General features: G+C 45.2%; 1 protein-coding gene across 1 annotated transcript in view; it reads right to left on the bottom strand.

The window, feature by feature from the left end:
* Positions 1 to 24,896, bottom strand: part of POLR3B (RNA polymerase III subunit B) — a 111,218-nt gene that overhangs the window by 14,373 nt on the left and 71,949 nt on the right. Inside the window, exons 20-25 of the mRNA XM_056118720.1 lie at positions 20,730 to 20,939; positions 18,179 to 18,337; positions 15,885 to 16,002; positions 13,987 to 14,129; positions 1,982 to 2,085; positions 1,426 to 1,592 (exon numbers count right to left, since the gene is read on the bottom strand). Of these exons, the coding sequence (XP_055974695.1) occupies positions 1,426 to 1,592; positions 1,982 to 2,085; positions 13,987 to 14,129; positions 15,885 to 16,002; positions 18,179 to 18,337; positions 20,730 to 20,939 (901 nt within the window). The remainder of the gene's footprint in view (positions 1 to 1,425; positions 1,593 to 1,981; positions 2,086 to 13,986; positions 14,130 to 15,884; positions 16,003 to 18,178; positions 18,338 to 20,729; positions 20,940 to 24,896) is intronic.

The following is a 24,896-nucleotide window of genomic DNA, read 5'->3' as shown; positions in this document are numbered from 1 at the left end:
CCTTCTGTATGTATTTTTCATTCGATAAATACATTATGCGTGCCTACTGTGTGTCCAGTGCTGGGAACTAGAACCTGGACAGTGAGCAGAACAACATGGCTACTGTCCACTCTGTCACATTCCTGCGGGAGGCACAGGGGCAAGGGAGAATAATACCACATCACCTACTTGATAATCAAGATTGCCACAGAAGAAAGAGAGGGAGGAAACGGGTACCACTGGGTCACGGTAGGCGCCGCCGAGAAGTTACCTTTGGGTTGTTACTCTTCAATATCTAAGTGACAAACCTAAATGCTGAGTTCCAGAGTTGGTTTTGTTTCATGTTAACTATTCCGTGCTTGGCACACGGTAGGCGTTTAAACACATTTTCAGTGAGTGAACATGCAAAAGCCAGGCCTCAGGCATTCAGAGCAGCAGTTACTTGATATCCACCCCTTTGAGCAATAGTGAAAGGAAACCCTTGACAAGGTACAGCCAGGCTGCACCAGGAAATGTGGCCTGGGGCAGACACAGGCCTCATGCGTGAGGCCCTGAGTGTGAGCCCTGGCACCGAAGAGTGAACAATACACTGTATACAACTGATGTGCTCCTTAAAAGCTACATAGAGATCACACTTTGGTAATATCTATCTATCTATGCTTTTTGGGTCACACCTGTTGGTGCACAGGGGTGATTTCTGGCTCTGCCCTCAGGAATAACTCCTGGCAGTGCTAGGGGGACCATATGGGATGCTGGGAATTGAATCTGGGTTGGCCGTGTGCATGACAAACGCCCTACCCACTGTGCTATTGCTCCAGCCCCCTTTTCTGTCTTTTTAAAAAATGGGGCCCCCACCTGCAGCAGTGGTGAGTGGAGGGGATATACCGTGTTGGGGTATACCGAACTCGGGGCTCGTCAGATGCCAAATGAGCCTGTGCGTCTCAGCCCAGACCCGTGATGACCTCACCAGGACGCAAGACTCCTTCACTGACAACCGGCACTTTGTTTTTTATACCAGATTTAAATGATTTGATTTTGAGGCCCGTCCTTGACAGTGCTCAGAGGACTGAGGGGCTCTGGGACTGGAGCCAGGACTCCCACTGACTATGCTCTGGTTTTCTGAGCTCTCTCCACAGCCCTGTATCAGATTTCTTGCAGGAATAAAACCGTCTTTCTTGGGGCCGGAGCAATATCGTGGATAGGGCATTTTCCTTGCATGCGGCCAGCCCCGGCATGATCCCCAGCCCCCCATAGGGCCCCCTGAGCCCCACCATGAGTGATTCCTGAGTACAGAGTCAGGAATAAGCCCTGAGCGTCACCAGGTGTGGCCCAAACAAACAAACACAGAACCAATTGTGTATCTTAAGGCTGCACATATACAATATGTGTGCATAAATATGTATATATAGCTATATGTCTAATAAAAAATACCTTCCTCACACTTACCCTGTGATGCCAGATGTAACGTAGTCTTTCCCCAGGTAGTTATATCCATGGCGAACAAGGTCTTCACACACGTCCTTCACTTTGCTGCCTCCAAACGCTGTACCGTAGTGAAATCTGCCGTCCAGAACGCCGGCCTTGCCAGCCAACAGCTCAATTAACTTGCCCACCTGTGGGAGGTGACCCGAGTAAGAAAGTGCTCTCGGACGGGGCAGGAATTCTCTCGCTGGCTTATTTCCCCAAGGTGCCAACCCGCTGCTGTTGTTAATGACAGCTATGAAGGAAGTCACAGCACCTCTCCTGCTCTTAACGCCCCCTGATACGTGTGACCTTAGTCTGTGTCCCTCAGAAGCCCAAGGGACCGGCATGATCATTTCCCTCCCGTCCTCTGTGATGTTCGAAGGGTCACAAACCACAAGAGGCAGCTGCGGACAGCTCATCCCGGGCCTTCGGCGCCTCCATGGTCCCCCACAGAGTGGGCCCAGGACCTGGGGAGAAAGGCCACCCTTTCTGAGCAGCAGTTTCAGGGTCCCAACACCTCTGCCACACAGAAACTGACCGTCATCCGCGACGGGAAGCCATGCGGGTTCATGATGATGTCCGGGCAGATGCCAGAGTCACAGAACGGCATGTCCTCCTGTGGGACAATCAGGCCACAAACACCTGCGGGGGAGAGAGGATTCAGGGCTTCGTCAAGCAAACGGGCAGGCAGGAGGGACAGAGCTCTCCACTGGGGACCCCCGTCATGTTCGCTGGTCCCATGCGCCTGGAACCTGGCCCCATGGGCAACAAAAGCAGGTCTCGGTCATCCTGCAGGGCAAAGCGCTAAGAAGGCCACCCAGGCGGGAAGGCCCCACGGACCTGTGGGTCGCCAGCAAGTGGACCCCAGCGGCTCTGACCTCAGGGACAGAAGGGCAGCAATTCTGCTGGGCCCCCGGCAACATTTCCGACGCTTCTGCCAACATCAGGTCTGTCCCTTGTCAGCTGGCTGGTGACTACCACAGGCCACAACCAAATCCTAGCACCCAATCTCTCCGGTCACCCATCAGTACTGACTGAATGCGGGGTGAATTTAACAGCGGTCCTGGAGCATGGTGATGATTCTTGAGAGGGGCAGATGTGCTAACAGACTGGACACTGACAGCTGGCTGCTGGGGATTCCCGCCAGGGCGTCCCCGGCTGGGCCTCAACTGCCCGAAGGAATCTGGATTCTAACGGCTTATAACACATTAGAAAAGTGATCTTTGATTGAAGTTGCAAAGTTCAACAAGAAAAGTAAATGCCAAATCATTCGAGGGGGGAGAAAGGGGCTAGAATTAGAAATGGAATTCTAAGAATGAGAACAGAACAAAAACAAACTACCAACACTGTGCATACTAATACTGTCTTAAATTAACTGTACTTTATTACATTAACATTATTCGAATGTGGGGGAACTGTGTTAAGTGGGTTTTAAATTTTTAGACTTTTTTTCCCCCTTGGAAGGAGAAAGGTAGAATCTATATTGCGAGCCACAATAAATATAATCTCAAATCAGAAAGCAAATGTAGGATGATGACATGAGAGTAAGAAAAAAAATATGCTTCAAAAAAAAAAAAAAGAAAGAATATGCTTCTATATTTAGTAAGAAAATTCTCTTTGCATCTATGAAGTTATAGACTCTCTGTCCCTACTGAAGAAGCCGTTCTCAATTTTTTAATCTTTCAACTTGAATTCTACTTAACTACTCAAGCTAGGATAAAATAAAAAAAAATGTGTGATGTGTTATAATCACCAATCGTCTAAAGGAAAAGGAATGCTATTTGCCGATGCTACATTAGTTATTGCTATTCTGATTTCTAGAGGCTGCCAGCGTGATAACAATTAGGTTTCTGAAGTTGAACTCTAGAACATGGAGGGTCGTCAGCTGGTTCTGGCTGAAGTTAAACTGTTAGAGAGAGCATATGCTTACATGAAGGACAGAGGCGATCGCCCGGCTGACTTTATTTTGAATTCAGCTACAACGCGTTAGGATTTAAATCACGCAGTGTGTGACCCTCTTCTTTCTTCCCTCCCCAAATACATTTTGTCCACACTGAAATTATCTGACAAAACACTGGGGCTGCTGGGAAGCTGCCTTTGAAAGAGATCAAATTGTAAATCTAGGTGCACCGACAACAACATTGTTTAGCAGGGAACAAAATGTTAAAGAAAGGAAAAAGAAAGAAAGGAAGGGGAAAAAAAAAAGCGCCTAGCAATTCCTAAAGAGGCCGGTGCTGGGACGAGCTCGGGTGAGAATGTCACTTGCCTGGAGTAGGAGGTGGAGGGTTTGGCTACGAATGTTCATTAAAAACAAAACCGAAGCCAAACCTGGGCTCCCCCTCAGTGGTGCTCGCTCGCAGGGGGCGGCCCAGTCCCCTCGGGAGGAAGCGCCTGTCCCCCAGAGGAGGAGGAGGAGGAGGTGGCGCAAAGCCCAGGAAGGGCGGCAGGCTCTCCCCTGCAGAGCAAGCGGCCAGCAGAGAGACTCTGAGCTTGCCTTTCCATTTCTGCTGACAAATTCAACACAGCGAATGTAACTCGATTTTGCCATCAAAACGAAAGCGATGCTCTTTTCCCTGAAATCGAAATTTGTTATCTCCGTCTGAAATCTGATTAGTGTTTATACTACAGAACTTCCTTATGTTGGGGGGATAGAGGATACACACACACACACACACACACACACACACACACTTATTTTTTTTTCTTATCGGCCCCTCTCTGATACTGAGTTGAAAGTCCGTTATAAGTAACCTTCGGATTTTGTCTCTCATTCCATTATAGGAACCGCTTTGGTCGCGGCTGAATCGGGGGCACCTGTAAGCCAAAAATTAAATCTTAGCTAACTTAAAATTACTTTAGGCTCTGAGAACCCTTTTATATGCCAAGATGGTTCCCATAGCAGACAGCCCTGTGTTGTTTGTTTTGTGTGAAAGTGAATGATAAAAGATCCATGAAATCGACACAGAAAGCCAGAACAGCAGAAAGAACTGAGAGCTCTCCATCACTGCGGCTTCTCCCCTCTGCTGACTGCGGAACAATGGGGGCTACACATCCAACTGCAGATCTAACACAGCTGTGCATTTCATTAGATGAAGAGCACTAGTGACACAAGTAAATAATTAACTTATTCTGGTCCGCTGACTGTGCTTATGAGACCAGTCATAGCTGACAGATTTTAATACAAGTTAACACAAAGAAGCCATAATGAGCTTAGAAGTTAAAACAAAATATTTAGACAGAATGTGATGATCGCGGATCTCAAATAAGACAGATGATTTTTAAAAGTTTGTAATTCACTGGGGGCGGGGAGAAGGGATTCTCTTAGAACCAGACTTTTTTTTTTAAAGTTATTTCTCTGTTTCGGAATTATTCAAATTCTTTACTAAAGTGGAAAGGTTTCTTATTGTTGAAAGGAAGAAAGAAAGAAAGAAAGAAAGAAAGAAAGAAAGAAAGCTGAACTGTGTTTTCATCAAGGACAGAGGCATAACTTCTCTCCCCCAAATGTAAACTCTTAGAAGTTTAAATTTTCTTGGGCTGCTGATTTTAAAATGTAAATGATATGCAGTACGCTTCACTGTGCTAACACTCGCCTGGATTCTTGAAAAGAGGATGGACTACAAATAAACCATATCTAATGGAAGCTGTTGGGGAACAATTACGGATTCGTACCTTGAATGCTTACACAGCATTTCGGATTTTAAAATAAAATTTCATCCCCCAGCTCATGCTGGTGTCTCAACCCCATTGTTTATAGCACAACCTCCTGGCAGGGAGACGCAAATACACCCGTGTAGCTGCGACATTTACCGCACTTGGAGGGGCTAGCCGGGCTTGCACCATAAGTCCGCTGCCCCGGGCTCCTTGGACAACTGGAGGAAGCTTATAGAGGAAAGCCGAATCACAGAAAGCAAGAGTACTGCTGGTCGACAAAGTATTCCATCACACCCATCTTAACCCCAAGCTCTAAGGCGAGGAACAGTGGGAACAGAAAGCAGACTCAAATGGGGACCCTCCCGGCCACCGCTGTCCCCTCCACCAACCTGGGCGCTGCGGTCTTAGCAGGGCAGACGCATCACTTAACTTTTTAGAAAGCTATCTGTAATTGTATACAGCAACTGCGCTGGTCAAGTGTCATTTCCTTCCCTGTCGCCCCATTTTTTAAAAACTAAGTTTTTTGGTGTTGTTTTGCTTTTCGTATAATGGATCGCTTTCAATTCATAGAAGAAAAACCGATTCCCAGCAGTACAACAGGCAGCAAGGAGGAACGCCAGCCATCGGGCACCCTCCCTCTCAAAGCAAGGAAAGCCAGTGGCAACGGCAGGGGATGACGGTGACAGCCTCTTGCAGAGCTGCTGGCTGCGAAGTTGGTGTGAGAACTGGCTAGCAAATGGTTCTCTATGCCGTTGACAGCCAGGTCTCATTTTAATATCACACTCTGGCTTTTTTTTTTTTTTGGAGGATTTTTATTTAGCAAGTTCGCCTTCTCTACAGAGCCAAGGTTGGACCTGATTCATGACGCTGGGGTGGATGTGTGTAGTATTACTCATCTTTCTCTCTGGGGGGAGGCGGGGGTGCCAGCTGCCACGGGCTGTGGCGGGAACACGGACGAGAGGGGTCTCGGGCCCACCGGAGGAGCAGGCCGTCCCATGCAGATCCACCCGCCTGTTGGGGAAGCAAAGACATGCCTGCTTCTTTGCAGGAAGAGCCTGGCTGCGATCCCACTTGCACAGAGCAGAGCACTGGAGCGAGAGCAGAGTGTGGGTGGGCAGCGTTCACTTTCCACAGGGGCTGCAAGGTAAGGCCAATCATCCACCAGAGGAAGGGGAAAAGGATGCGGCGATTTCCCTCAGGCAGAGGGCTGGGGGCCAAGGAAGGTGCCCAGGACTCTGCAATGCCTGAGTTGCATAAATGGGGGTGGCTCGCCCCCCTCAACCCCCCAGGACTCTCAGCCCTGAGGAGAGTCGGGGAGCAAGGAATCGGGTGCCCTTGATTTGACTCTGTGCTGTTTAATAGATAAAGCCCTGCCTTGGGGAGAAAGCCCCGTTTTCTGGTGCGCCTTACCAGTTTGATCTTTGTAATGGGAATAATTAGCACCTATCTCCTGCGGCAATTGTCTTAGGGGAACAGATGAGCTAATGTCTGCGAGGTACTTTAAGGCCCTTTAGATAAAAGCAGCATCTAAATACAAGGAATTATTATTATATAAGAAACCTAATTACTCTCAGCAGGAAGCAAACTAGCACAGCAAAGGAGACCAACTTAATGAACAGGAGGAGTCGTTGCAGTTGCACTAATGTTGGCTGAAAAGGAGGAAAAGAGGCTCCCTCGGGCTGGGCTGTAGAGACCATTTACCATCAGCAGGACATCGGGACTCCGAATAACTTTAGAACTTCACAGGAACTTCTCAGCTGTGGATTCCGAGCAGAGGAGAGCTGGAGGAGAGCAGTTTACTGCTGGTGAATGCAAGGGGAAGGGGTGTGGGGTGGGGGGGCAGAGAAGCAGAGAGACGTTTGCAAGTCCGACTGTGGCTCTGAATAAACTCATCTCCATAAGCCTTTATATATTCAGAAATGTAAATCTCAGAACCCAAACTGCAAAGGCTAGCACAGGTGGCGACTCCTTTCTTCCTTCCCTCCGCCCCCTTCCAGTTATTGAATTAACCTTTTCTTTTTCCACCATCACCTTAAATAATCCCAAGGGGGCTTGGGGAGAGAAAACTGTTGAATCATATTAGCTTTGTTCTGTCCTTGAATCACTTCCAGATCTATCACTTCACTTGCCATATCCCGGTTGACATAATTTTAATTCGGCTCTTCCTTACATGTTAACAAATAAATAATGCATAAGAAAACTTGATTAGCTTTCTTATTAAAACATCACTCTAAATGAGGGGAGGCGCTAGAAGACAATGCCGTTTTTACATGGCTTTCCCATGAGCAGTTGAATGGTTTGATGTGATAAATTTGCATAGTCTGAGGCGCACAAAGGGCTGATTAATTGAAACCCTTAACAATGCTTCTGGAAGCAGCTATTGTAAAACAATAGCCATAGGAACTTTACAAAATACACATGGCTGAATGTGTCAAGAGCTTAATAAAATGAGCGGAGGCTCCACTATTTGGAAACAGAATTGGAGATTTTTATTCTGGGCCATAAAACACTAAACACCCTAATTTCAAAGCTTCGGTTTGATATTTACTGAAAGGTCAGGGGGTTACTGGCTAGCTACCAAAGACCAAAGTTTGTTCTTACAAAAAAAAAAAATCAAATAAATTCTTACAACAAGGCACTGGTGTGAACACTATCACCCTGATTTCTACCATTAAAGTAAGCACTGTCAGAACTTCACTTAAACTCCAACTGTGACGCATCATCTGGCCTCGTTCACCTTATCGTGGGCTCACACTGTCAGCTCCCTGGCCCCCAGCTCCCCGGCCTGCTTAGTAGCTTTCATTCAAGCAGGATCAGGCCGAGTAGGGAGCCAAAGACATGCAGACTTTGAAGCTACAGAGCAGAGAGGATTTTAGTCAGTCTCAAGTGCTACATGAGTACGAGCTGTTGTTTTTATTATTTTAAATCAGCGACGCCCGTCTCTCGAGTTTCAGAAATCGTAACACAGAAAATGGCAATAACAAGTTAAGGTCTGGGGAGAGCATGGTTCTGAACGGAACCGTTTCAGGAACTTTCCTCTTGGTTACGCGGACTAACGCTTTCCCACAGACTGTCTACCTGTTGTGCAAGAATTCCTTACTGTGTGGGAAAATCAGCGTAAGTCTTATTTTCTTCCTAGTAAACGTTCAATGAAAATCAATAAATTAACTCAGCGGGACGAACAGCATTAATTAATGCAAAATGGAGGCAGGAGACCTTGGTAAAGGAGCTTAAGTTGAACACGAGAGGGTTAAAGATATGTCTTCCAAGTACTTTGACAATAAATGTGTGGTAATCCTTATGGGCCAATGACAGCCAAACCGGATCATAAATGGGGGGGAAAAAAAAGCATTTGAGAAGACCGTACTCCTATCATAAAACAAAAGCTGCCATCACTCTGCTTAAACTCACTGAGGATTTAGGGGCGATAATGAGGAGTGTACGCCATTATCTCCGATTTGCGATTATTAAAACGCTTCTGTTTGCCAGGACAAACACTCTTGCTCAAATACAGTTTTTCCCTCTCCTTAGGAACACTGTTTGGTATCGCTGCCTGATGCTGTGATCTGCAGGACCTTTGTTGGAGGTAATCCTTTTGCACATGAGAGACTGAGAATGTTCTTTCAGGGAAGTGATATATTGCTCCCCCCACACACATCAAAGGACTCCCCTTCCTCTTTCCTGGCTGGCAATGGCAGCGAAAGTAAGAGGAAATTTGGGAAAATAATAATTTGGTCCTTTGAGCACTGAAATAAAGCTTCCTTTAGAAATTCCTTAAACTAACAGAATTTTTTTTTTAAAGGATTGAAGGGGCAAAAACAAAACTCCAAACTGAGGGGTAAATCTTTTCAGAGAAAGCAAGGTTGAAGAAAAAGTGTTAGGGCTGGAGAGACGGTGTATGCTTTGCATGCAGGAGACCTCGGTTCAATCCCTCGTGCCAAGTGCCAAGTGCACTGCCCGGAGAGAACCCCTATGCAGTGAGCTGGGACGTAGCCCCTGAGCACCCCCGGATGTGGCCCCAAAACAAACATAAAATACCTGCCTTTGATAACTTCTCTTCATACAGAAGTTATAACTGAGTTCAAGAAGCTTCTGTTAGTTATTTTGACTGTAACAAACCAAAAAACCGTAGCTCCAAATCTGACTCCAATCAGCATTCTTCATAAATGTCTTCCTATTTAAACTCTCTAAAAAGCTGAGGAGAAAAGAGTATGAAGGGAAAGATGGAGAGCTTTCTAAGCTCAAGGTTTGCTCTACCTCCCTCCGGGCATCCTTCTATCCCACAAGCAGGTGCTTCAGTCAAAGGCACACGCAGAGTAGGACACCTAGAGGTGATCACGGTTTCAGGACTTTAGTAGCACACCACCCCAACCAGTGTCAAACCAAACAAATACAAGCTTTCTTCCTCCGTGAACAAACAAGCCACAAATCACAACTTGAAGAGCGAGGTTACTACGAGCTAGCTCATCTTTCTAGAGTTTTGCAAGGGCATGGAAGAACCAGAGTCTTGATCAAAAGTGCTTTTTTTGGGGGAGTGGAGAGCAAGGGGGGCTGATCCATTACAAATTTACTTGATGGGACACACCATGGACTTCACAGACCCCAAGGAGGGCTGGACTGCAACGAAATTTACCGTATTTCTATTTTTTTTGCTTTTTGGGTCACACCTGGCCATCCACAGGGGTTACTCCTGGCTCTGCACTCAGGAGTTACTCCTGGTGGTGCTCAGGGGACCATATGGGATGCTGGGAATCGAACCCGGGTCGGCTGCGTGCAAGGCAAACGCCCTACCTGCTGTGCTATCTCTCCAGCCCCAATTCACCGTATTTCTCATAAGAAACAGCACTGGATGGTGTTTCCCTCTTTGTTTTTTATGGGGGCCACACAGCAGTGCTTTGGGGCTATGGAGCCCAGTATCAAGCCCAGGGCCGCAGCCGGGAGGTTTGTGCTCCACCCTTGAGCCCACCCCCTGCACCGAGACCACTGATGGTCTAATATCTACAAAGCGCCCTGTGATTAAACACCACATGGCTCGGTGTCTGTGGCAGCCTCTCCTTTATGAAATTATGAAATCCCTTCTCTCGCCTCATCGGCTGGTGCAGGAAGGACTGCATACCGGGCCTTGCATGTGCCAAGTATGTGTGTCACAACTCATGCCAATCCCTCAGCTGTGAACCTCTATTCTCTTTTCCTTTTTTTTTTTTTTCCTGGGAATCCTCTGAAGCAGCACTCATGGGGACTAGGGATACTCCCAGGAAGACTTAGCTGAGTGGACCTGACAGTTTAGGGCCTGGAGGCCACCATGGTCTCGCTTGGGAGGTGTCTGTGTAGTGATAGGGATCGAACATGGGGCCCCCTCAAGGCAAGGTGTGCACGCCAGCCCTTTGAGCCACTCCCCATCTGTCCCTCCTCAATGGCGATGGGGGTGCACGAGCTTCCACTCCCGGAGGGGCCTTCTCTGCTCAGTGACCCACTGTCATGATGACACAGCACTGACGGTGATTCCTCAGTCCTCAGCACTAACAACTCTCGCTTTCTCACACACTTTCGGTCCTCCTCAAGCTTCTCCCAAACTCGCTCACAACACACAGCAGAGCGCCTCCACTGTGCAGAGCACCCGCTCACAGTGTCCATTTCGCTCCTAAATACGGGACCACCTGGGAAGTGACCAGTTTGCGTGGGATGGGCGCCCTCCCATTACTCGACCCTCCTCCAACCCTGCGAGGGCATCTAAGAGGCACCTGGCACAGGCCTGCCATCTACGTCGTGGAGGGCTCAAAAAGAAGCACCATAAGGCCTTCACCGTTGACGCAAACGTTGAATGAAGGACACACCATATTCCCAAGCACCAAGAATAACAAATGTAATGGTCCCAACAGAGGGGATGAAGAAGGCAGGTGCAGATTCTGAATTCAAAGTCACCTTCCTGTTCCCTCATGGAGAACAGATCTGCAGACTTGCAGCTGGTGCTACCAAGGAAGAGGCAGTAAATGTTCGAGCAGCCTATATTCAAGGAAGGATCAAATGGTATAACCACAATTACGGGAAGGACCAAGGTCAGCTGGTAGGCTTCAGGCAGAGGTCAGAAAGATCCTCCTACGGAGAAACTAAATAGCACCAGTGCCAAAAATGGTTCAATAGCTGACCACCCTCCAGTGCTATCCACCAGTCCACAAATTCTATTCCTTGGCACAGAGCCTCGAATTTTCTTTTAGGATGAAGTAAGTATCAGAGGAAATCTTCTAATGACAGAAACAAAAACAAACTGGGCCCTAAAACAAATAAAGAGGGTAAGAAAATCAGGAACCTAAGAACACGAAAAAGAAAATCTTTAAAGTCTAAAACCCAAACAGTTAAGGCCGAAAATTACAATTATACACTTGATTCTGCACAAATTAAATTCAAAATTAAAAATGATAGGCTTAAAATATTACAATAGAAACATTTTAGTTGGCTGTCCAGTTGGCTGAGAACTGCCAGTAGGGCCCCCCAGCCCTTCTGAGCACTGCTTGGGAGCCCCCTTCCTTTCCTCCCATTCCCCCCCCCCAAACACACACACACACACCTCCAAGACCCTGATATCCTAGTAGGGAAAAAAGGCATCAGAAATTTCAGAAATCCAAGAACAGAAGATAGTAGAACCTTTCAAAGGGAGAGGAACAGAGAAGGAAGGAGAGAGAAAAAGAAGGAAAGAGAAATAGGACGTGCGTGAATGCACACACATATACACACACACGAGGCGCACACACAATCAGGAAGAATGAAGCTTTAATTCACGAGCAACACGGAATCTGGATGAGAATGTAGTGATACTATTGGAAACCCTAGGGAAAAGGATTTTTCAGTCAAGAATTCTAGTCTTGACCAAGATGTCATCGTTCTTTCCACTTTCCTACTCAGTGTACACAGTGTAAAAAGTGTCACTGTCACTGTCCTCCCGTTGTTCATCGATTTGCTTGAGTGGGCCCAGTAACACTGTGAGACTTGTTACTGTGTTTGGCATATAGAATACGTCACAGGTAGCTTGCCAGGCTTTGCCGTGCGGGTAAAAAGTGTATACTAACTCTTTTTTCTGTTTGTTTTCCACTAGATCATTTCAATAAATTTGATCAAACTCTAAGAGAAGGGACTATCAAGGGAATTTAGGCCAATCAAAAGGTTTTCCCCTTGGATTAAAAACTACCTGAAAACTAAAAACAAGATAAACACCTCACAACAAGTGAGAGGTCAACTGGCCCCAGGAGGAACCCTTCCCGTTCCACACAGACATACAAGCTGAGGCCACAAAAATGGAACAGACCTGTTACGCTGTAGCTGCAGTTGGAAACGGGGTCTGCCTAGACCCCGCCTAGGACACCAACAGCCCCCCCCAAAACTATAGCACAATGGCTCACTGTGTCTACAGGAACTTACTGGTCAATTGGTTTTCATTTCTAAAGTAGTGTTTTGTCCACACTACAAATATATGCACCCACAGATAATATACAGATGAAAATTTACTGAAAAGGAATTTACCCAATTTCATTTCCATCCCTTCAATGTACCCACATACCCAATAGTTATGTGGGTGTCTACTATCAAGTGTCTACTATGAGAAAGGCTCACTGAGGCTTTATGAAAATATAAGAACGTGGTCTCTGTTCTTGCGAAGGTTAGTGGACCTGGAACACAGTGGACAATCACAGAAATGTACGCTGGCTTTCGACTCTTCTCACAATACTCTGATATTAAGGATCCAGGGTATTGGACATTTATAAACGAATTCAAAACAAAGATTTTTTGAAAGGTGTATAGCTCTTCTTGAATTCTTTCATTTAAAACACGCATAAAATGGCTACTTTTTAAAGTAGCTACCTGTACTTTAATAGGCATTCATCTGGGATGTGCTTATAAATATAATTTTAGGTTAAGAGTTGCTGAACGAGATCTATGGCAGACAGAAGTAAAGCCTAAAGTACATTTTTAAATGTCACTAAAAGATAGGTTAATCTGAATCTCCTCATGGGCCACCATCCATATCACACAGCTTTTTCTAACAGAACGGAGCAACATGATGCCCGTCATAGCCATGACACCGGACTCTATACCAGGCTGCTTCACTAGGGGGGCCCCAGAGGGGGGCAGGTGAGAGCCCTCCCCACCCCAAGGGATCCAGCCCCAGTAGCCAAAAACCTCCAGAACCCAACCGCCGCCATGCTCAAGGCCATTACCCACATGCTCAGGCAGAGCCTCATGTAAGAGTGAACCTATTCCTGGACCACGCGACACATCATAAGACACTCCCTGCCCAGTCTCCATAAGTACCAAAACACACTTAATGGGGTTCAGATACTAGGCAACAGATCATAGAGGGATATATATATATATATATATATATATATATATATATTATATTCAATATATATATATACACACATAGTTTTAGATATGTATATGAAAGTTCACACTCAACCTTTAACAATATGTCAGAGTTATTCTAAAGAATGTCTTAATGGATCCTGCCAAAATAGAACAATCTTCACACTATTTCCTCGATGGATACTTTTTTGTAGCATTTTCTGCGGTTTTCCATAACAGACAATATAAACTATATCATATTGGTTGTGCTTTGGGACAGGGATTGAGGCTTGGGATGGAAACATCCCAAATTTGGTGGTGGGATTGGTGTTTGAATATTAACTGTTATCAAATATTGTGAACCACCTTATAAAATAAAAAAATTTAAAAAAAAGATAGGTTAATCTGAGAACTAAAATAAGAGCACTTTTTTTTTTGAGAATAGCTTTCCAAACTCCTATTTTGACAAGGTAGACCTATAGTTCTCACCTAGTTGGCTAATAAATATTTTAGATATTTCATTATATAAACAAGTTTAAAAATGAAGCAACGTACCTTTTTGCCCATGACGACTGCTGAATTTATCCCCAATCTCTGGGCGTCTTGTCTGTCTCAAGAGCATTTTGATCAGGAAAGCATCTTCGGCATTTGAAGATATCATCACTTTCTCAATATATGAATCTGTTGCCCCTTTGTAGCTAATATTAAAAGGAAGTAACAAAACCAAGTAATTTTAAACTGCCTTCTGTGAACTATTTTCCCCTATTTAATACCCGCCACATCATATTTTGATATTCCTGACTGAAGCACCCCAAAATGACTTTCCTTTGCAGCACTGAATTCAACATTTATAATTTCCCATTACCGTCCATGGTTGACATTTATAAGCACTTATGAGGCAGGTCAAATCTCCACCACACATAGTATTTCCATACTGCTACTCCTCATCTTAGCCAAGGAAAAATGATGCCTGGAGACGTTAAGAACTTTGCCACGACACATCAACAAGGAGAGGCAGACCTGAGATTTGCCCTGAAGCTGCCAGACTGTCCTGAGTTCCCGATGACTCTTTATATATGGCTGTTTCCATGCTATTTAAACTAATGATAAATCAACCCCCCCCAAAAAAAACCAGAACTTCTCCTGTTCTCCTTGTTTTCATCCACCCCACCCCTCATGTTACTTTGTATAACAAACATTATTAATCTCCTACTGTGTGCCAGATCCCCCCCAGGCTCTAGACAGAATAGAGTTGACTCCTGTTCAAAAGGAACTCGCAATCTGCTGAGAGGAGAGAGAAAGGGCAGAGTGGGAACGTGCCTGGCTGTGGGCAGAATGGGATAGTAAGTCTCTGACGGCAGCCAGAGACTCACTCCTAGAGGTGAAGATCCAAGAGCAGACACCACAGATACCCAATCACGGTCAAGACCTTCCAGGCAGAGGGGCTGGAGCAATAACACAGTGGGTAGGGTGTTTGCCTTGCATGTGGCCGACCCGGGTTCGATTCCCAGCATCCCATATGGTCCCCTGAGCACCGCCAGGAATAATTATTGAGTGCAAAGACAGGAGTAACCCCTGAGCATCTCCGGGTGTGACCCAAAAAGCCAAAAAGTAAAAAGAAAATGAAAGACATTAAAGGCAGAGTGGGAAATGTGAGCCAATGCACAGAGGTCCAGGACGTGTCAGAGGTCAAAGAGTTTACTGGAAATGCAGGGCCCAGTGTGTAGAAGCACAAGTGAAGGCTTGTGGATGGTCTTGTGATAGTGCTCTGCTTGGCCTCCATCCCACAGACAAGACTGTCATTGAGATTTTGACTCTGTGTACTTGTGTTTTATCGTATCGACACAAGAATAGCCTGGGTTACTCTCAGAAAAGCCTCAGGAGGCTGAGGGTGTGGTGAGGTGGGAGGCTTGAGGCTGCTCCTGTCATGGAGAGCTGGACCAGGATGGCTCAGCTGTCAGAGGGGGGAAGGGCACTAGCCAAGTGAGAGAAGCTCTGGGCTCTGCTGAACTGGTGTGGGTGGCAGGAAGCAGGCAGGTATCTGCTGCAGATGACTGTGTGATGGGGCCACTGACCAAGAGGTGGGACTGGGAGGAGTCTGTCTCCTTCCCAGGTCCCTGTGGAGCTGTGTGGTATGTTAGCTTATATGAATCAAGCAATCTCTTTGGACCTAAGTATTTTAACCTGTTCATCAGCTCTTCCTCTGGCTATTCCGTTCACCTGGAATCATTTATACACATTCTGGCCCAGAATTCAAACCCAGGTGGAAGGTCTAGGTGATCCCACGGCCTAATTTTGCCTCCTCTGCCACACTGTCTTCATGGCCAATATTCGTATGCTAGATTGCTATCTCTGGCCCTCCAACTCTAGGAGCTAACTTCCACTTTCCCCTATTCCTTCTTATGAAATAAAACAAAACAACTTTCTATTTCCAAGGCACAAGCAGTACGTACGTGATCGGCACGTCTTTGTACTGCGGTTGCTGAGGGGCGCTGCTTCCTTCCAGAGGAATCTGAGTCACCGTGGGCATGGACTTGTTGACGAGCACCTGTTTATTTTCCACCTTCTCACCTAAAAAAGAGAGCAATATGTTAGGTCTGTCACTATTACCTGTGTGGGATGCAAAGATTAGTGGAGGATGAGACGATGTGATTAGACTCCCACAAGACTCAGGCATGGAGGAAAAACAACTGAGTCTATACAGGGGGACGTGGAGTTCAACAGAGCTCATCTGCAATTTTGCTTTTTCACTTTTTTAGGCTTTGGGGGGGTCACACCTGACAGTACTCGGGAGATACTCCTAACTCTGTGCTCAGGCATCAGTTCTAGTAGTCTCCAAGGACCATATTTGGTGCTGGGGATCAACTCTGGGTCAGCCACATACAAGACAAGAGTCTACCCACCTCCTTTCTCCCCAGTCCTCATCTATAATTCTGTAGACTTTTTGAAAAAAAAAAAAATCACACTAAGGACACAGTGGATGAAATCAGGAAATTGACCACACTAATAATAAAACTGGAGCGATAGCACAGCGGGTAGGGCATTTGCCTTGCACACGGCGACCCGGGTTCGATTCCTCCGCCCCTCTCGGAAAGCCCTGCAAGCTACCGAGAGTATCCAGCCCGCAAGGCAAAGCCTGGCAAGCGACCCGTGACATATTCAATATGCCAAAAACAGTAACAACAAATTTCACAATTTGTTGTGAGATGTTACTGGTGCCCACTTGAGCAAATCGATGAACAACGGGAGGACAGTGCTACCGTGTAGTACTGATAATAAAACACCATCATGACAATAAGTAGTAATGTCACATATTTCTACATAGCTATCTATCTCTATCTTGGGGAACTAGGACAGGTTTCAACCACTTACTGTTATTAACAGTTAGTTCAATCAAAAATTCGTCACCAAAACCTCTGTTCGATTTTCTGGCTAGTCCCACTGTTGTATTGTACATTTTCACAATTTCCAAAGAACAACTGCTATAGTCCTGTTATGGCACTTTCTCAGCCACGTAGCCTAGGTTAGGAGTGGAATTCTCCAGAAACTCGAGAGAGGACGGGAAAAAGCTGCTGTGCAGTGCATGGCTACCGGCGCGTGCCCTCAAGGTGGGGAAGATCTCTCTTCCTCATGCCTGGCCCTCTACAGCCCTTGTGTCATTCTCAGCCTGGGCCTGGCAGGCTGGCATGCTGCAAGAGCTCTTGGTTGGTCTCTCTCCTTGGGCTCACTCCCTTCTACTCCGTCCATCACTGCTTTTAGAGCCATAATGAAAAGAGTATCAAGGCCGCAAGACCTTGCCCCTGGCCCTGTTCATCCTCACGCTCATATTCAGAGAGCTCCACGCCCCGACCTGGGTGTCCTTTCAGTTCCTTCAATTCTCATGCGACAGGACATGTGTAGCAGCCTGTCCACTGTTGCTTTCCTCTTCCCCTTCCCTGACCGCCCACTTCCTTGGGGAATGCTACCCCAATTTTTATGGCTATATCCGGTTTTCTTGCTGTCAAGTGCTACCTATACAACTGCTGGGAGAGCAATCTTCTTGCTACTGGAGGCCTCACAGCTAGAGGATTCCTACCGATGAGCCTCTAGTGTGCATTGGGTTCATCTTTATAATAAACGATTGTGGGACTGGAAAAATAAATAAATAAATAAATAAAGTGTCTGACACCAACTGGTATGGGTCTGCATGTAATCCTGCGATCCACAGCAGTCTCGCACGCTGGTCGCTGAGGCTCCCAGGGGCCAGGGCTCTGGGCTGCATCACAAAATTCATGACCAGTCTGTAACTACAGTGCGGTGATGCTGTTGCAAGGGGGGAGCCTCTAAGAGTATAAGCGAAGGGCACAAATGACGGCACACTAGTGCACATGCAGAGCCATGATTGACCAAGTATTTTCTTAAGGAGGCTTTCTCAGGATTCACAATGATAAAACTAGAAAAGTATATTAGAACAGGTGACTGCAGGGCTGTCTTGCCACTCAGCAACAAAAGCACTTGAGGCCTGGGGTTCCATCCCCAGAACCCTAAAAAAGATTAAATGAAAGAAAGGCGAGGTTACTGCTCTGTAAAGATACCTGCGTAGAGAAACAGACTGAAACTGAAAAGAAATTCATCGGACAGGAACACACTCAGAGTAAGAAGGAAACAATGGATTTGCAGGTTTACTTCCTACTGTGCTCACCAAATATTCAGAAATATTGTCGAATAACTTTCATAATTTCAAAAAGGAAAACTTTTTTGCTTTTACCTGGAGAACAAATACCATCCGCATCTAAAATCTCGTGTCGCCAGATGGGTTTCCTTGTTGCAGCATCCAATATCGGCCCCATCACTTTATCAAAAGTCTGATTGGTGTATCTTTTCAATGTGCATTTAGCATTTTTATATACCAGGCAACGCCCAAAGCCTAAAATGGAAACAAAGGGGTTATCAGAACTCAATTTGGAATTGAGTACGACAAAATACCAATTCCTCGTATTAGGCAATCTGGTATTGTCCACTTTACCTCAACTTCTTGCTCCCGCCACCCCACCACCCCAAACTGCTTTACACTTGGATAATCCGGGACCCTCAAACCAAGTACTTCTGTACTGTGCGTAAAAACCCTGGAATCTCTACAGCCATTTTCCAGTATGGAAAATGCAATCCTTGGTAAGGGGAAGGCAGGTGCGAGAAATCTAAGAGTGTCACTGAGGTTCACTTCTAGTAGAGTTGAGGCAGGTGAGAATAGAAAAAGGCCTCAGGGATCACCAAGCTCAACCCCTCCACCAGGAGGGAGAGTTCAGAGAAACTATGTGGATGGGGTCCCCCCAAAAGATGGGGACAGGCTTGAGGACAGACCAAGTTCACTGATTCAGTCAGGATTCTTTGGCTACATCCCTTGGGTACAGAACTTCTGCTAATTTTCTCTGGCAAGTTTTTCTTTTATTTTAAATAATTAAATTGGAATTTTGTTCTCTTTTTCTGATTTTGCCATGAAAAGAAAATTCCTTAACTAACAAACAAAAGAAGTAATTTTCCCTCTAGGGAAGAAAATGGGAAAGAAGCAATAAAATGATTTTAATAGGAGAGGTAATTTACCTACCATGAAGAATTTAATTTAATTTGATCGTATTTTTTAAAGTCACATTTACAAATATGAAAGAAAAAGCGATGAAGAAAAAGTCTCGAAATCAATGAATAATCTAAGAAAAATAAGTAAAATGAACAGAAGGATATCTTGAGATAGAGTAAAAGACTCAATCACTCAACACCACAGAGAAGACGAATCAGTTGTAAAATTGCCCAAAAGAGCAGTCAGTCCTTCAATGCTAAATACAATTTCCCAAGATTGTGAGGTTACATTTCTTTCATTTGCCCTTTGGCGAAGCAGTTATTTTAAACATGATTCTCTTGTCCAATCTCCCCCAGGATACAATGAGCCATGTCAGAGCTCACTTAAATAGAAAAACGTCTTCAGATTAAATGCCAGCAGATGAAATCCAACCAGGGCTGAAAAATCCTTTGCTTATAGTTCTCCACCTAAAGCAAAAGTCTCCTGAGAAATCTAAGAATGTGAATTTAGGAGATGAATCCCAGTGCAGCCCATTTCTAAACGATATCTCAGCTGCATGGATGTAATTTTTAAAATATAAAGGTGACTGTGGATGCAACATCCTGCCACTCCCCTCCGACATGGATGAAGATGTTGGCGTGTCTCCGAGCAAGGTCTCAGTCATCCTGGCACCCACTGAATTGTCTTTGGGCATAATAAATTCAGCCCGAGAGCCAGCTGCTTTGGAAACATTACATGATCTTGAACTTTCGTACAATGGCCGTTAACGCCAACGTGCTGGAGTGCAGTGTGAGCCTGAACTGCATGAAATCAAGGCGTGCTTCCTTCTAAATGCAAAGGGACCTTTTATTCACAGGTGGTAGCCTAAAAGCTGGAAAACGCAAACCCAGATCACTAAATGGTGTTGCCGAGTTCTGACAGACATCACAAAGTCTTCAGATTTCCACATCAACGTTACCAGTTAATCAGAAAGGAAAACAGCGAGTTTTAAAGCATGGCTGTTGTCATTTGGAGGAAAAAAGAGGCATAAATTAAGTGCAGCCAACATTAATGCCAAAGACACATGTCTAGGGGTACTATTATGGCTGCCTAGCAACTACAGAGAGTGAAGGGGCAGGCAGAGTGGGTGTGCCAGAAAGGGAAAGGAGGAAACAGAGATTATGAAGAGAGAAGTCAAACTTCAGACCGGGCGATAGCTCACAAACCATGAACCGAGGGCTTGTGAAAATAAGTTGTCACAAACTGAGAAAGAAAGCAGGAAAACTATAAGGCGAGGTTTTTGAAAATGTTATTTTTAGCTTTTATCATTTTGCCAACAGAAAAAGATTTAACACTGTACTGACAGATACAATTAATAGAAATAGCCTTTTAAATACAAATACTGTCTCTCAAATACGTTTGCTGCTCAATTTATCAGTGGATAGATGAAAAAGGTATTTATTCTAATCACTGCTAGAAAACACAAGTTCTTACATGACTTCTACTAAGCCAGTGTCTCAAATGACCAGTAAAGTAAAACAGCTAAAGAAAGCCAAGATTCCTTAGTAGTACAATTAACAAATTATTTCTATTTAATGTTTATTTTAAAAAGGGACCACCAAAACATCACTTCTCATTCACTCACAGATCATAAAATTAAAATCATTTGAAACAATAATTTGACACCAAGTGACTTATGTTGATCATCCTGTGCTTCATATTTTACAAAGCAACTTTGTTGTCAGAATCGTGAAAATTTCCTTACCTCTGTCCAGAGAGGCCTTGTTTAAGACAAGAGCGTCTTCAATATCATAGCCACTGTAACTCATCACGGCAACGGTGGCATTCTGTCCAGCTGGTAATTTCTCGAATTCTATCAACTCAATGGTCTTTGTCTTAACCATGGGTTTTTGTGGATATGCAAGTAAATACATGAGCGTATCAATTCTGTTCCGCTGGTTGTATCCAATGGTACCTTTATTATATTGGGGAAAACAAAATGCAACATTCTAGCATGTGAAATAATCAAGTAGAGCTAAATACAGTGATTAAGATATTAGTTTCACTAATTATAATAAAAATAATCTTCAGGTCAAACATTTCAAAAGCAATACTATCTTAATGGCTATCAACTTTCAGGAAAATCTGTCTTAGTAATATTTAAATGCCTATAAAGCAGAGAAGTCATACTACACAGACCAAAGGACATCGATGCCAATATAAGTAACTTTAGCTCCTGGGGTTTATCCAGTCAATTTCATTTGAGGAATTTTAGTCTCACTGGTTAACTTCACAAGTAAGTCAACAATTTTGGGTTTGGTGTTGCGATTTTCCAGGCACATTTCTAGTCGCTGGGAAGGTAATTGGAGAACAACATGACAACAGGACAGGTGAGGGGTCCTATACTGGGGCACCAACAAAAAATTACTAAAGTCCAAAATGAAAAAAGAAGGTAGTAGAAGGAAAAGAATAGAAAACAATGAGAATTCAAGTGAAAGAGGATTGTGTTCCTTCATTTGCGTAACCCTTCATTTATTAAGCAGTTAGTAAACATCTACTCTGTGCCAAAGTTTGATGGTCAATACGGAGAGGCATGGTTCCTTCCAGAAGGAATGTGGGCCTCGTGCAATTAGGAATGGGCTGGGACCTGGTCAAGAGACATAGCAACAAGTCCTGGAAGACACCACAGAGCCAGAGATCTCTCTGGGCCCCATACCGAGCCATTTCACCGGGGCACCCTAGACGGAGCACGTGCAGTCTCTGCACCTACTATAGAAGGAATCCCAGTGACCAAGAGCTTCCACAAGCCAAGGCCCAGGTATGCGGGTTCCAGGACTAAATCTCCATGCTGCATGGCAGCAGAAGTGCTGGGCTGTCCCTCCCCCGCTCCCCGCCCACTGACCAGGCTGTCACACCCACAATGTGCCTCCAGGCACCATCTAGGTGCACCAACAGTACTGGTCCAGAGACGCCCAATTGAATAAAAAATTGGATTAGTGCCCTATAGAAATGTCTCTGGAACCCAACCATTTACAATCTATGGATTCCAGAAATGTGCAGTCATGATATCCCCATGATATTCAAAATGACACCCATGATATTCAAAATGAGCAATGGATAATAAATGACCTAACATCTGCCCCTGGCAGGCAGGCTTAAATAGTGTTGGGAAAATTCAAGCAAAACATAATGCCCAAAAGTAGAGAGAGAAATTGGGGAAATTACCTGCCACGAAGGCAGGGTGAGGACTGGGATGGAGGGGGAAGAGGGGACGGGATATACTGGGGACATTGATGGTGGAAAATGTACACTGGTGGAGGGATGGGTGTTTGGTCATTGTAGGGTTGAATCTCAAAGAAAGCTTTGTAACTATCTCACGGTGATTCAATTAAAAAAAAAGTAATGTGGAGTTCATGCCCAATTCAAACAGCTTAATCAATGGCTGAATAAATAGAAGTACTACTAGGTTTAAAAAAAAAAAAAGGAATGGACTGGTCCCTCCTTGACAATCGGCCTTTCCCCCTGAGACCACGAAGGGTGCTACCATCAAAAGATAGAAGCGATACTTTAAAACTTTTGTGATAAATGATGTAACTACCTTGGTACAGCTCTCCATTTCTTTAGTTCTTAAATGTTAGTAAAACTTGAATAAATTTAATAACAAATGTTGTCAAATTCAGTGTAGGATGAATGTGAGATCTTGGGGAGTTCTGTTTGTGTTTTTGCATATTGTAAAAGCAGTGTCACAGCTGAGAAGAAAGAAATCATCTCTAAAGGTAAATTATTGTGGTTGAGTTGCTAGTTTGTGCTGAGAGCTGACCTCTCCCTATGCAGTTTTCTGTTCTAAACCTGTACAAATAACAGTTGTGTACTGTGTCTCCCTTTTACCTTGTAACAACTGCTTCAACCCTACCTTATACATAAAGAACCACTAGGAAAATAAATGAATAATAAATAAAATAAAATTTCTGTCGGTGAAATCAGAATGTTGCCAATTTTCTTTCAGGGCTTCGCGGGGGTTCAGACCCAGCCTGGACCAAAGCATTTCCCTCCCCTGGGCTTGTGAACAGTTGGTCCCCCTGGAGAGACTGTCGAACTGAGAAACTCAGGCTCAGCTGACTTGCCAGCTCACGTGGGGCCACTGAGCCCCTGATTTCTCCCAGATGCCGGATTGACTGAGATGGCAGGGCACACGCTCACGTCAGATGAGCCGAGTCAGCCCGAAGCTCCTCTCTGCCCCCATGGCGACACACTCTCAACACTCACGCTCCTGAGAAACCCAGGTGCCATTCCATGGAATGAAATTCCAACACAAAACATGTCGTCAAGACTGTCTCGGGTTGACAATGGGGCTCATGTGTTTAATCCCCAATCCCGTATGGCCACCAGGTATCACCCAGTCCCAATACTCAGGGCCCCCGAGACCAGCCTGAACACCACAATCCTGAAAGCAACAGCAGCAGTGGCAAAGTGCAAACAGCTCAGTATTTATTCCCTGACCCCCGGTCTTCTTTGTCCTCACTTGTGTCCTTAAAGCAGTGAAATTAATCGCATTTTGCCTTCATCTCTAGAAGCTTGATCAGAGACTCCACTGAAACACTGTACCTAAACTACACCCCAAAAGCTTTCTGTCAAGTTACATTATAAGCTTCCATTGAATTCTGTTATTTTAGTGCCAACTAATAAACTGGACAGGACACCTGGTAATAGATCACTCGCTGCGACAGGAATCAAGTCTCCACTGCCTGACTGATGGTAAAGTTCACTCACAAAGAGTTTGCTCTATCAGACGAAGTCACTGAGAATTTATGTGGAGACTTGGGTTCCAGTTGCACGCTTCTCCCAGATTGAGGGGAGGGCTCAGGCAATGCCCCACCAGGCTGCCAAACGTGTCTTCTGAAGCCAGAGACAAGCATTACTACGTGGCAGAGAAGCATAAGTGGCTACCTCTCTAAACAACGGTGAGAGACGCTGGATCCTGCTATCAATTGTGCTACAAGGCCCAGGACCTAATTCTTGGGCCTTACCACAGACACTGAATGGGTGAATAACAAAAAGGGCCAGCAAAACATTTGGCGCTGAAGTGCTAATTAGAAATTTTTCTTAGAAGACCAAAAAAAAAAAAAAAAAAGGAAAGAAAGAAAAGAAAAGAAAAAAAGAAAAGCACATGAATAAGTTTTAGAATTATTTTTTAGTGGCACCGATGATGGGGATGTAGGTCAAAGCATGTTTTATAATGCCCCAGAGGTGCTTCGGTGGACAGCACTTGCCAGTATGAGGTCCTGGGTTCAATCCCCAGCATGGCAAAAACCAAACACCAATTTATCACTGGAACTTCTATACCATAAAACTTCACACCCCTGCCCTCCCCTACCACAATTTTTATAAAGAACACGATTAGCTTTTTGCCAATAAGAAAGTTGGGTTGTTGGGGAGAGGGGTCGGGAGGAACACACCTGGCTCAGTGCTCAGGATCACACATGGTGGCACTGGGCATCTCACCCGGCACTCCTGAAGGCAACTACTCTACCCCCCGGAGCCAACTCTGCCAGCTGTGCTGTCCGACATTTTATCCAGAAACTGCACACTGGGCTGGAGAGAGAGTCACAGGCCAGAGCACAGGCTGTGCATGTAGGAAGCCCAGGCTCGATCCCCAGCACCACCTGGTCCCCTGAGCACCACCACTGGTCACCACTGTGCTCACAAAACAAAAATAAAAACGATTTTAAAATTTTAAAAAATGCCAAAGAGAAACTGAATTATAAAACTAGTCTGGGGGAAATACATGCACTAACTAGGATGACGCCATTTCTCGATGCCGACACTTGAGCCTCATTGTCATAACACTGAGCCCGCTTGGGGTCCCTTTAAAGGAACTCGCAAAGATAAAAACTATCCCAGAGAGAACATCTTTAGGCTGCTGCTTCTGCCT

The sequence above is a fragment of the Sorex fumeus genome, unplaced genomic scaffold (genome assembly GCF_029834395.1).
Source record: "Sorex fumeus unplaced genomic scaffold, SorFum_2.1 ptg000003l, whole genome shotgun sequence".
NCBI lineage: Eukaryota > Metazoa > Chordata > Mammalia > Eulipotyphla > Soricidae > Sorex > Sorex fumeus.
The sequence above is the reverse complement of the archived record's forward strand: the minus strand, read 5'-3'. Positions and strand labels throughout refer to the sequence as shown.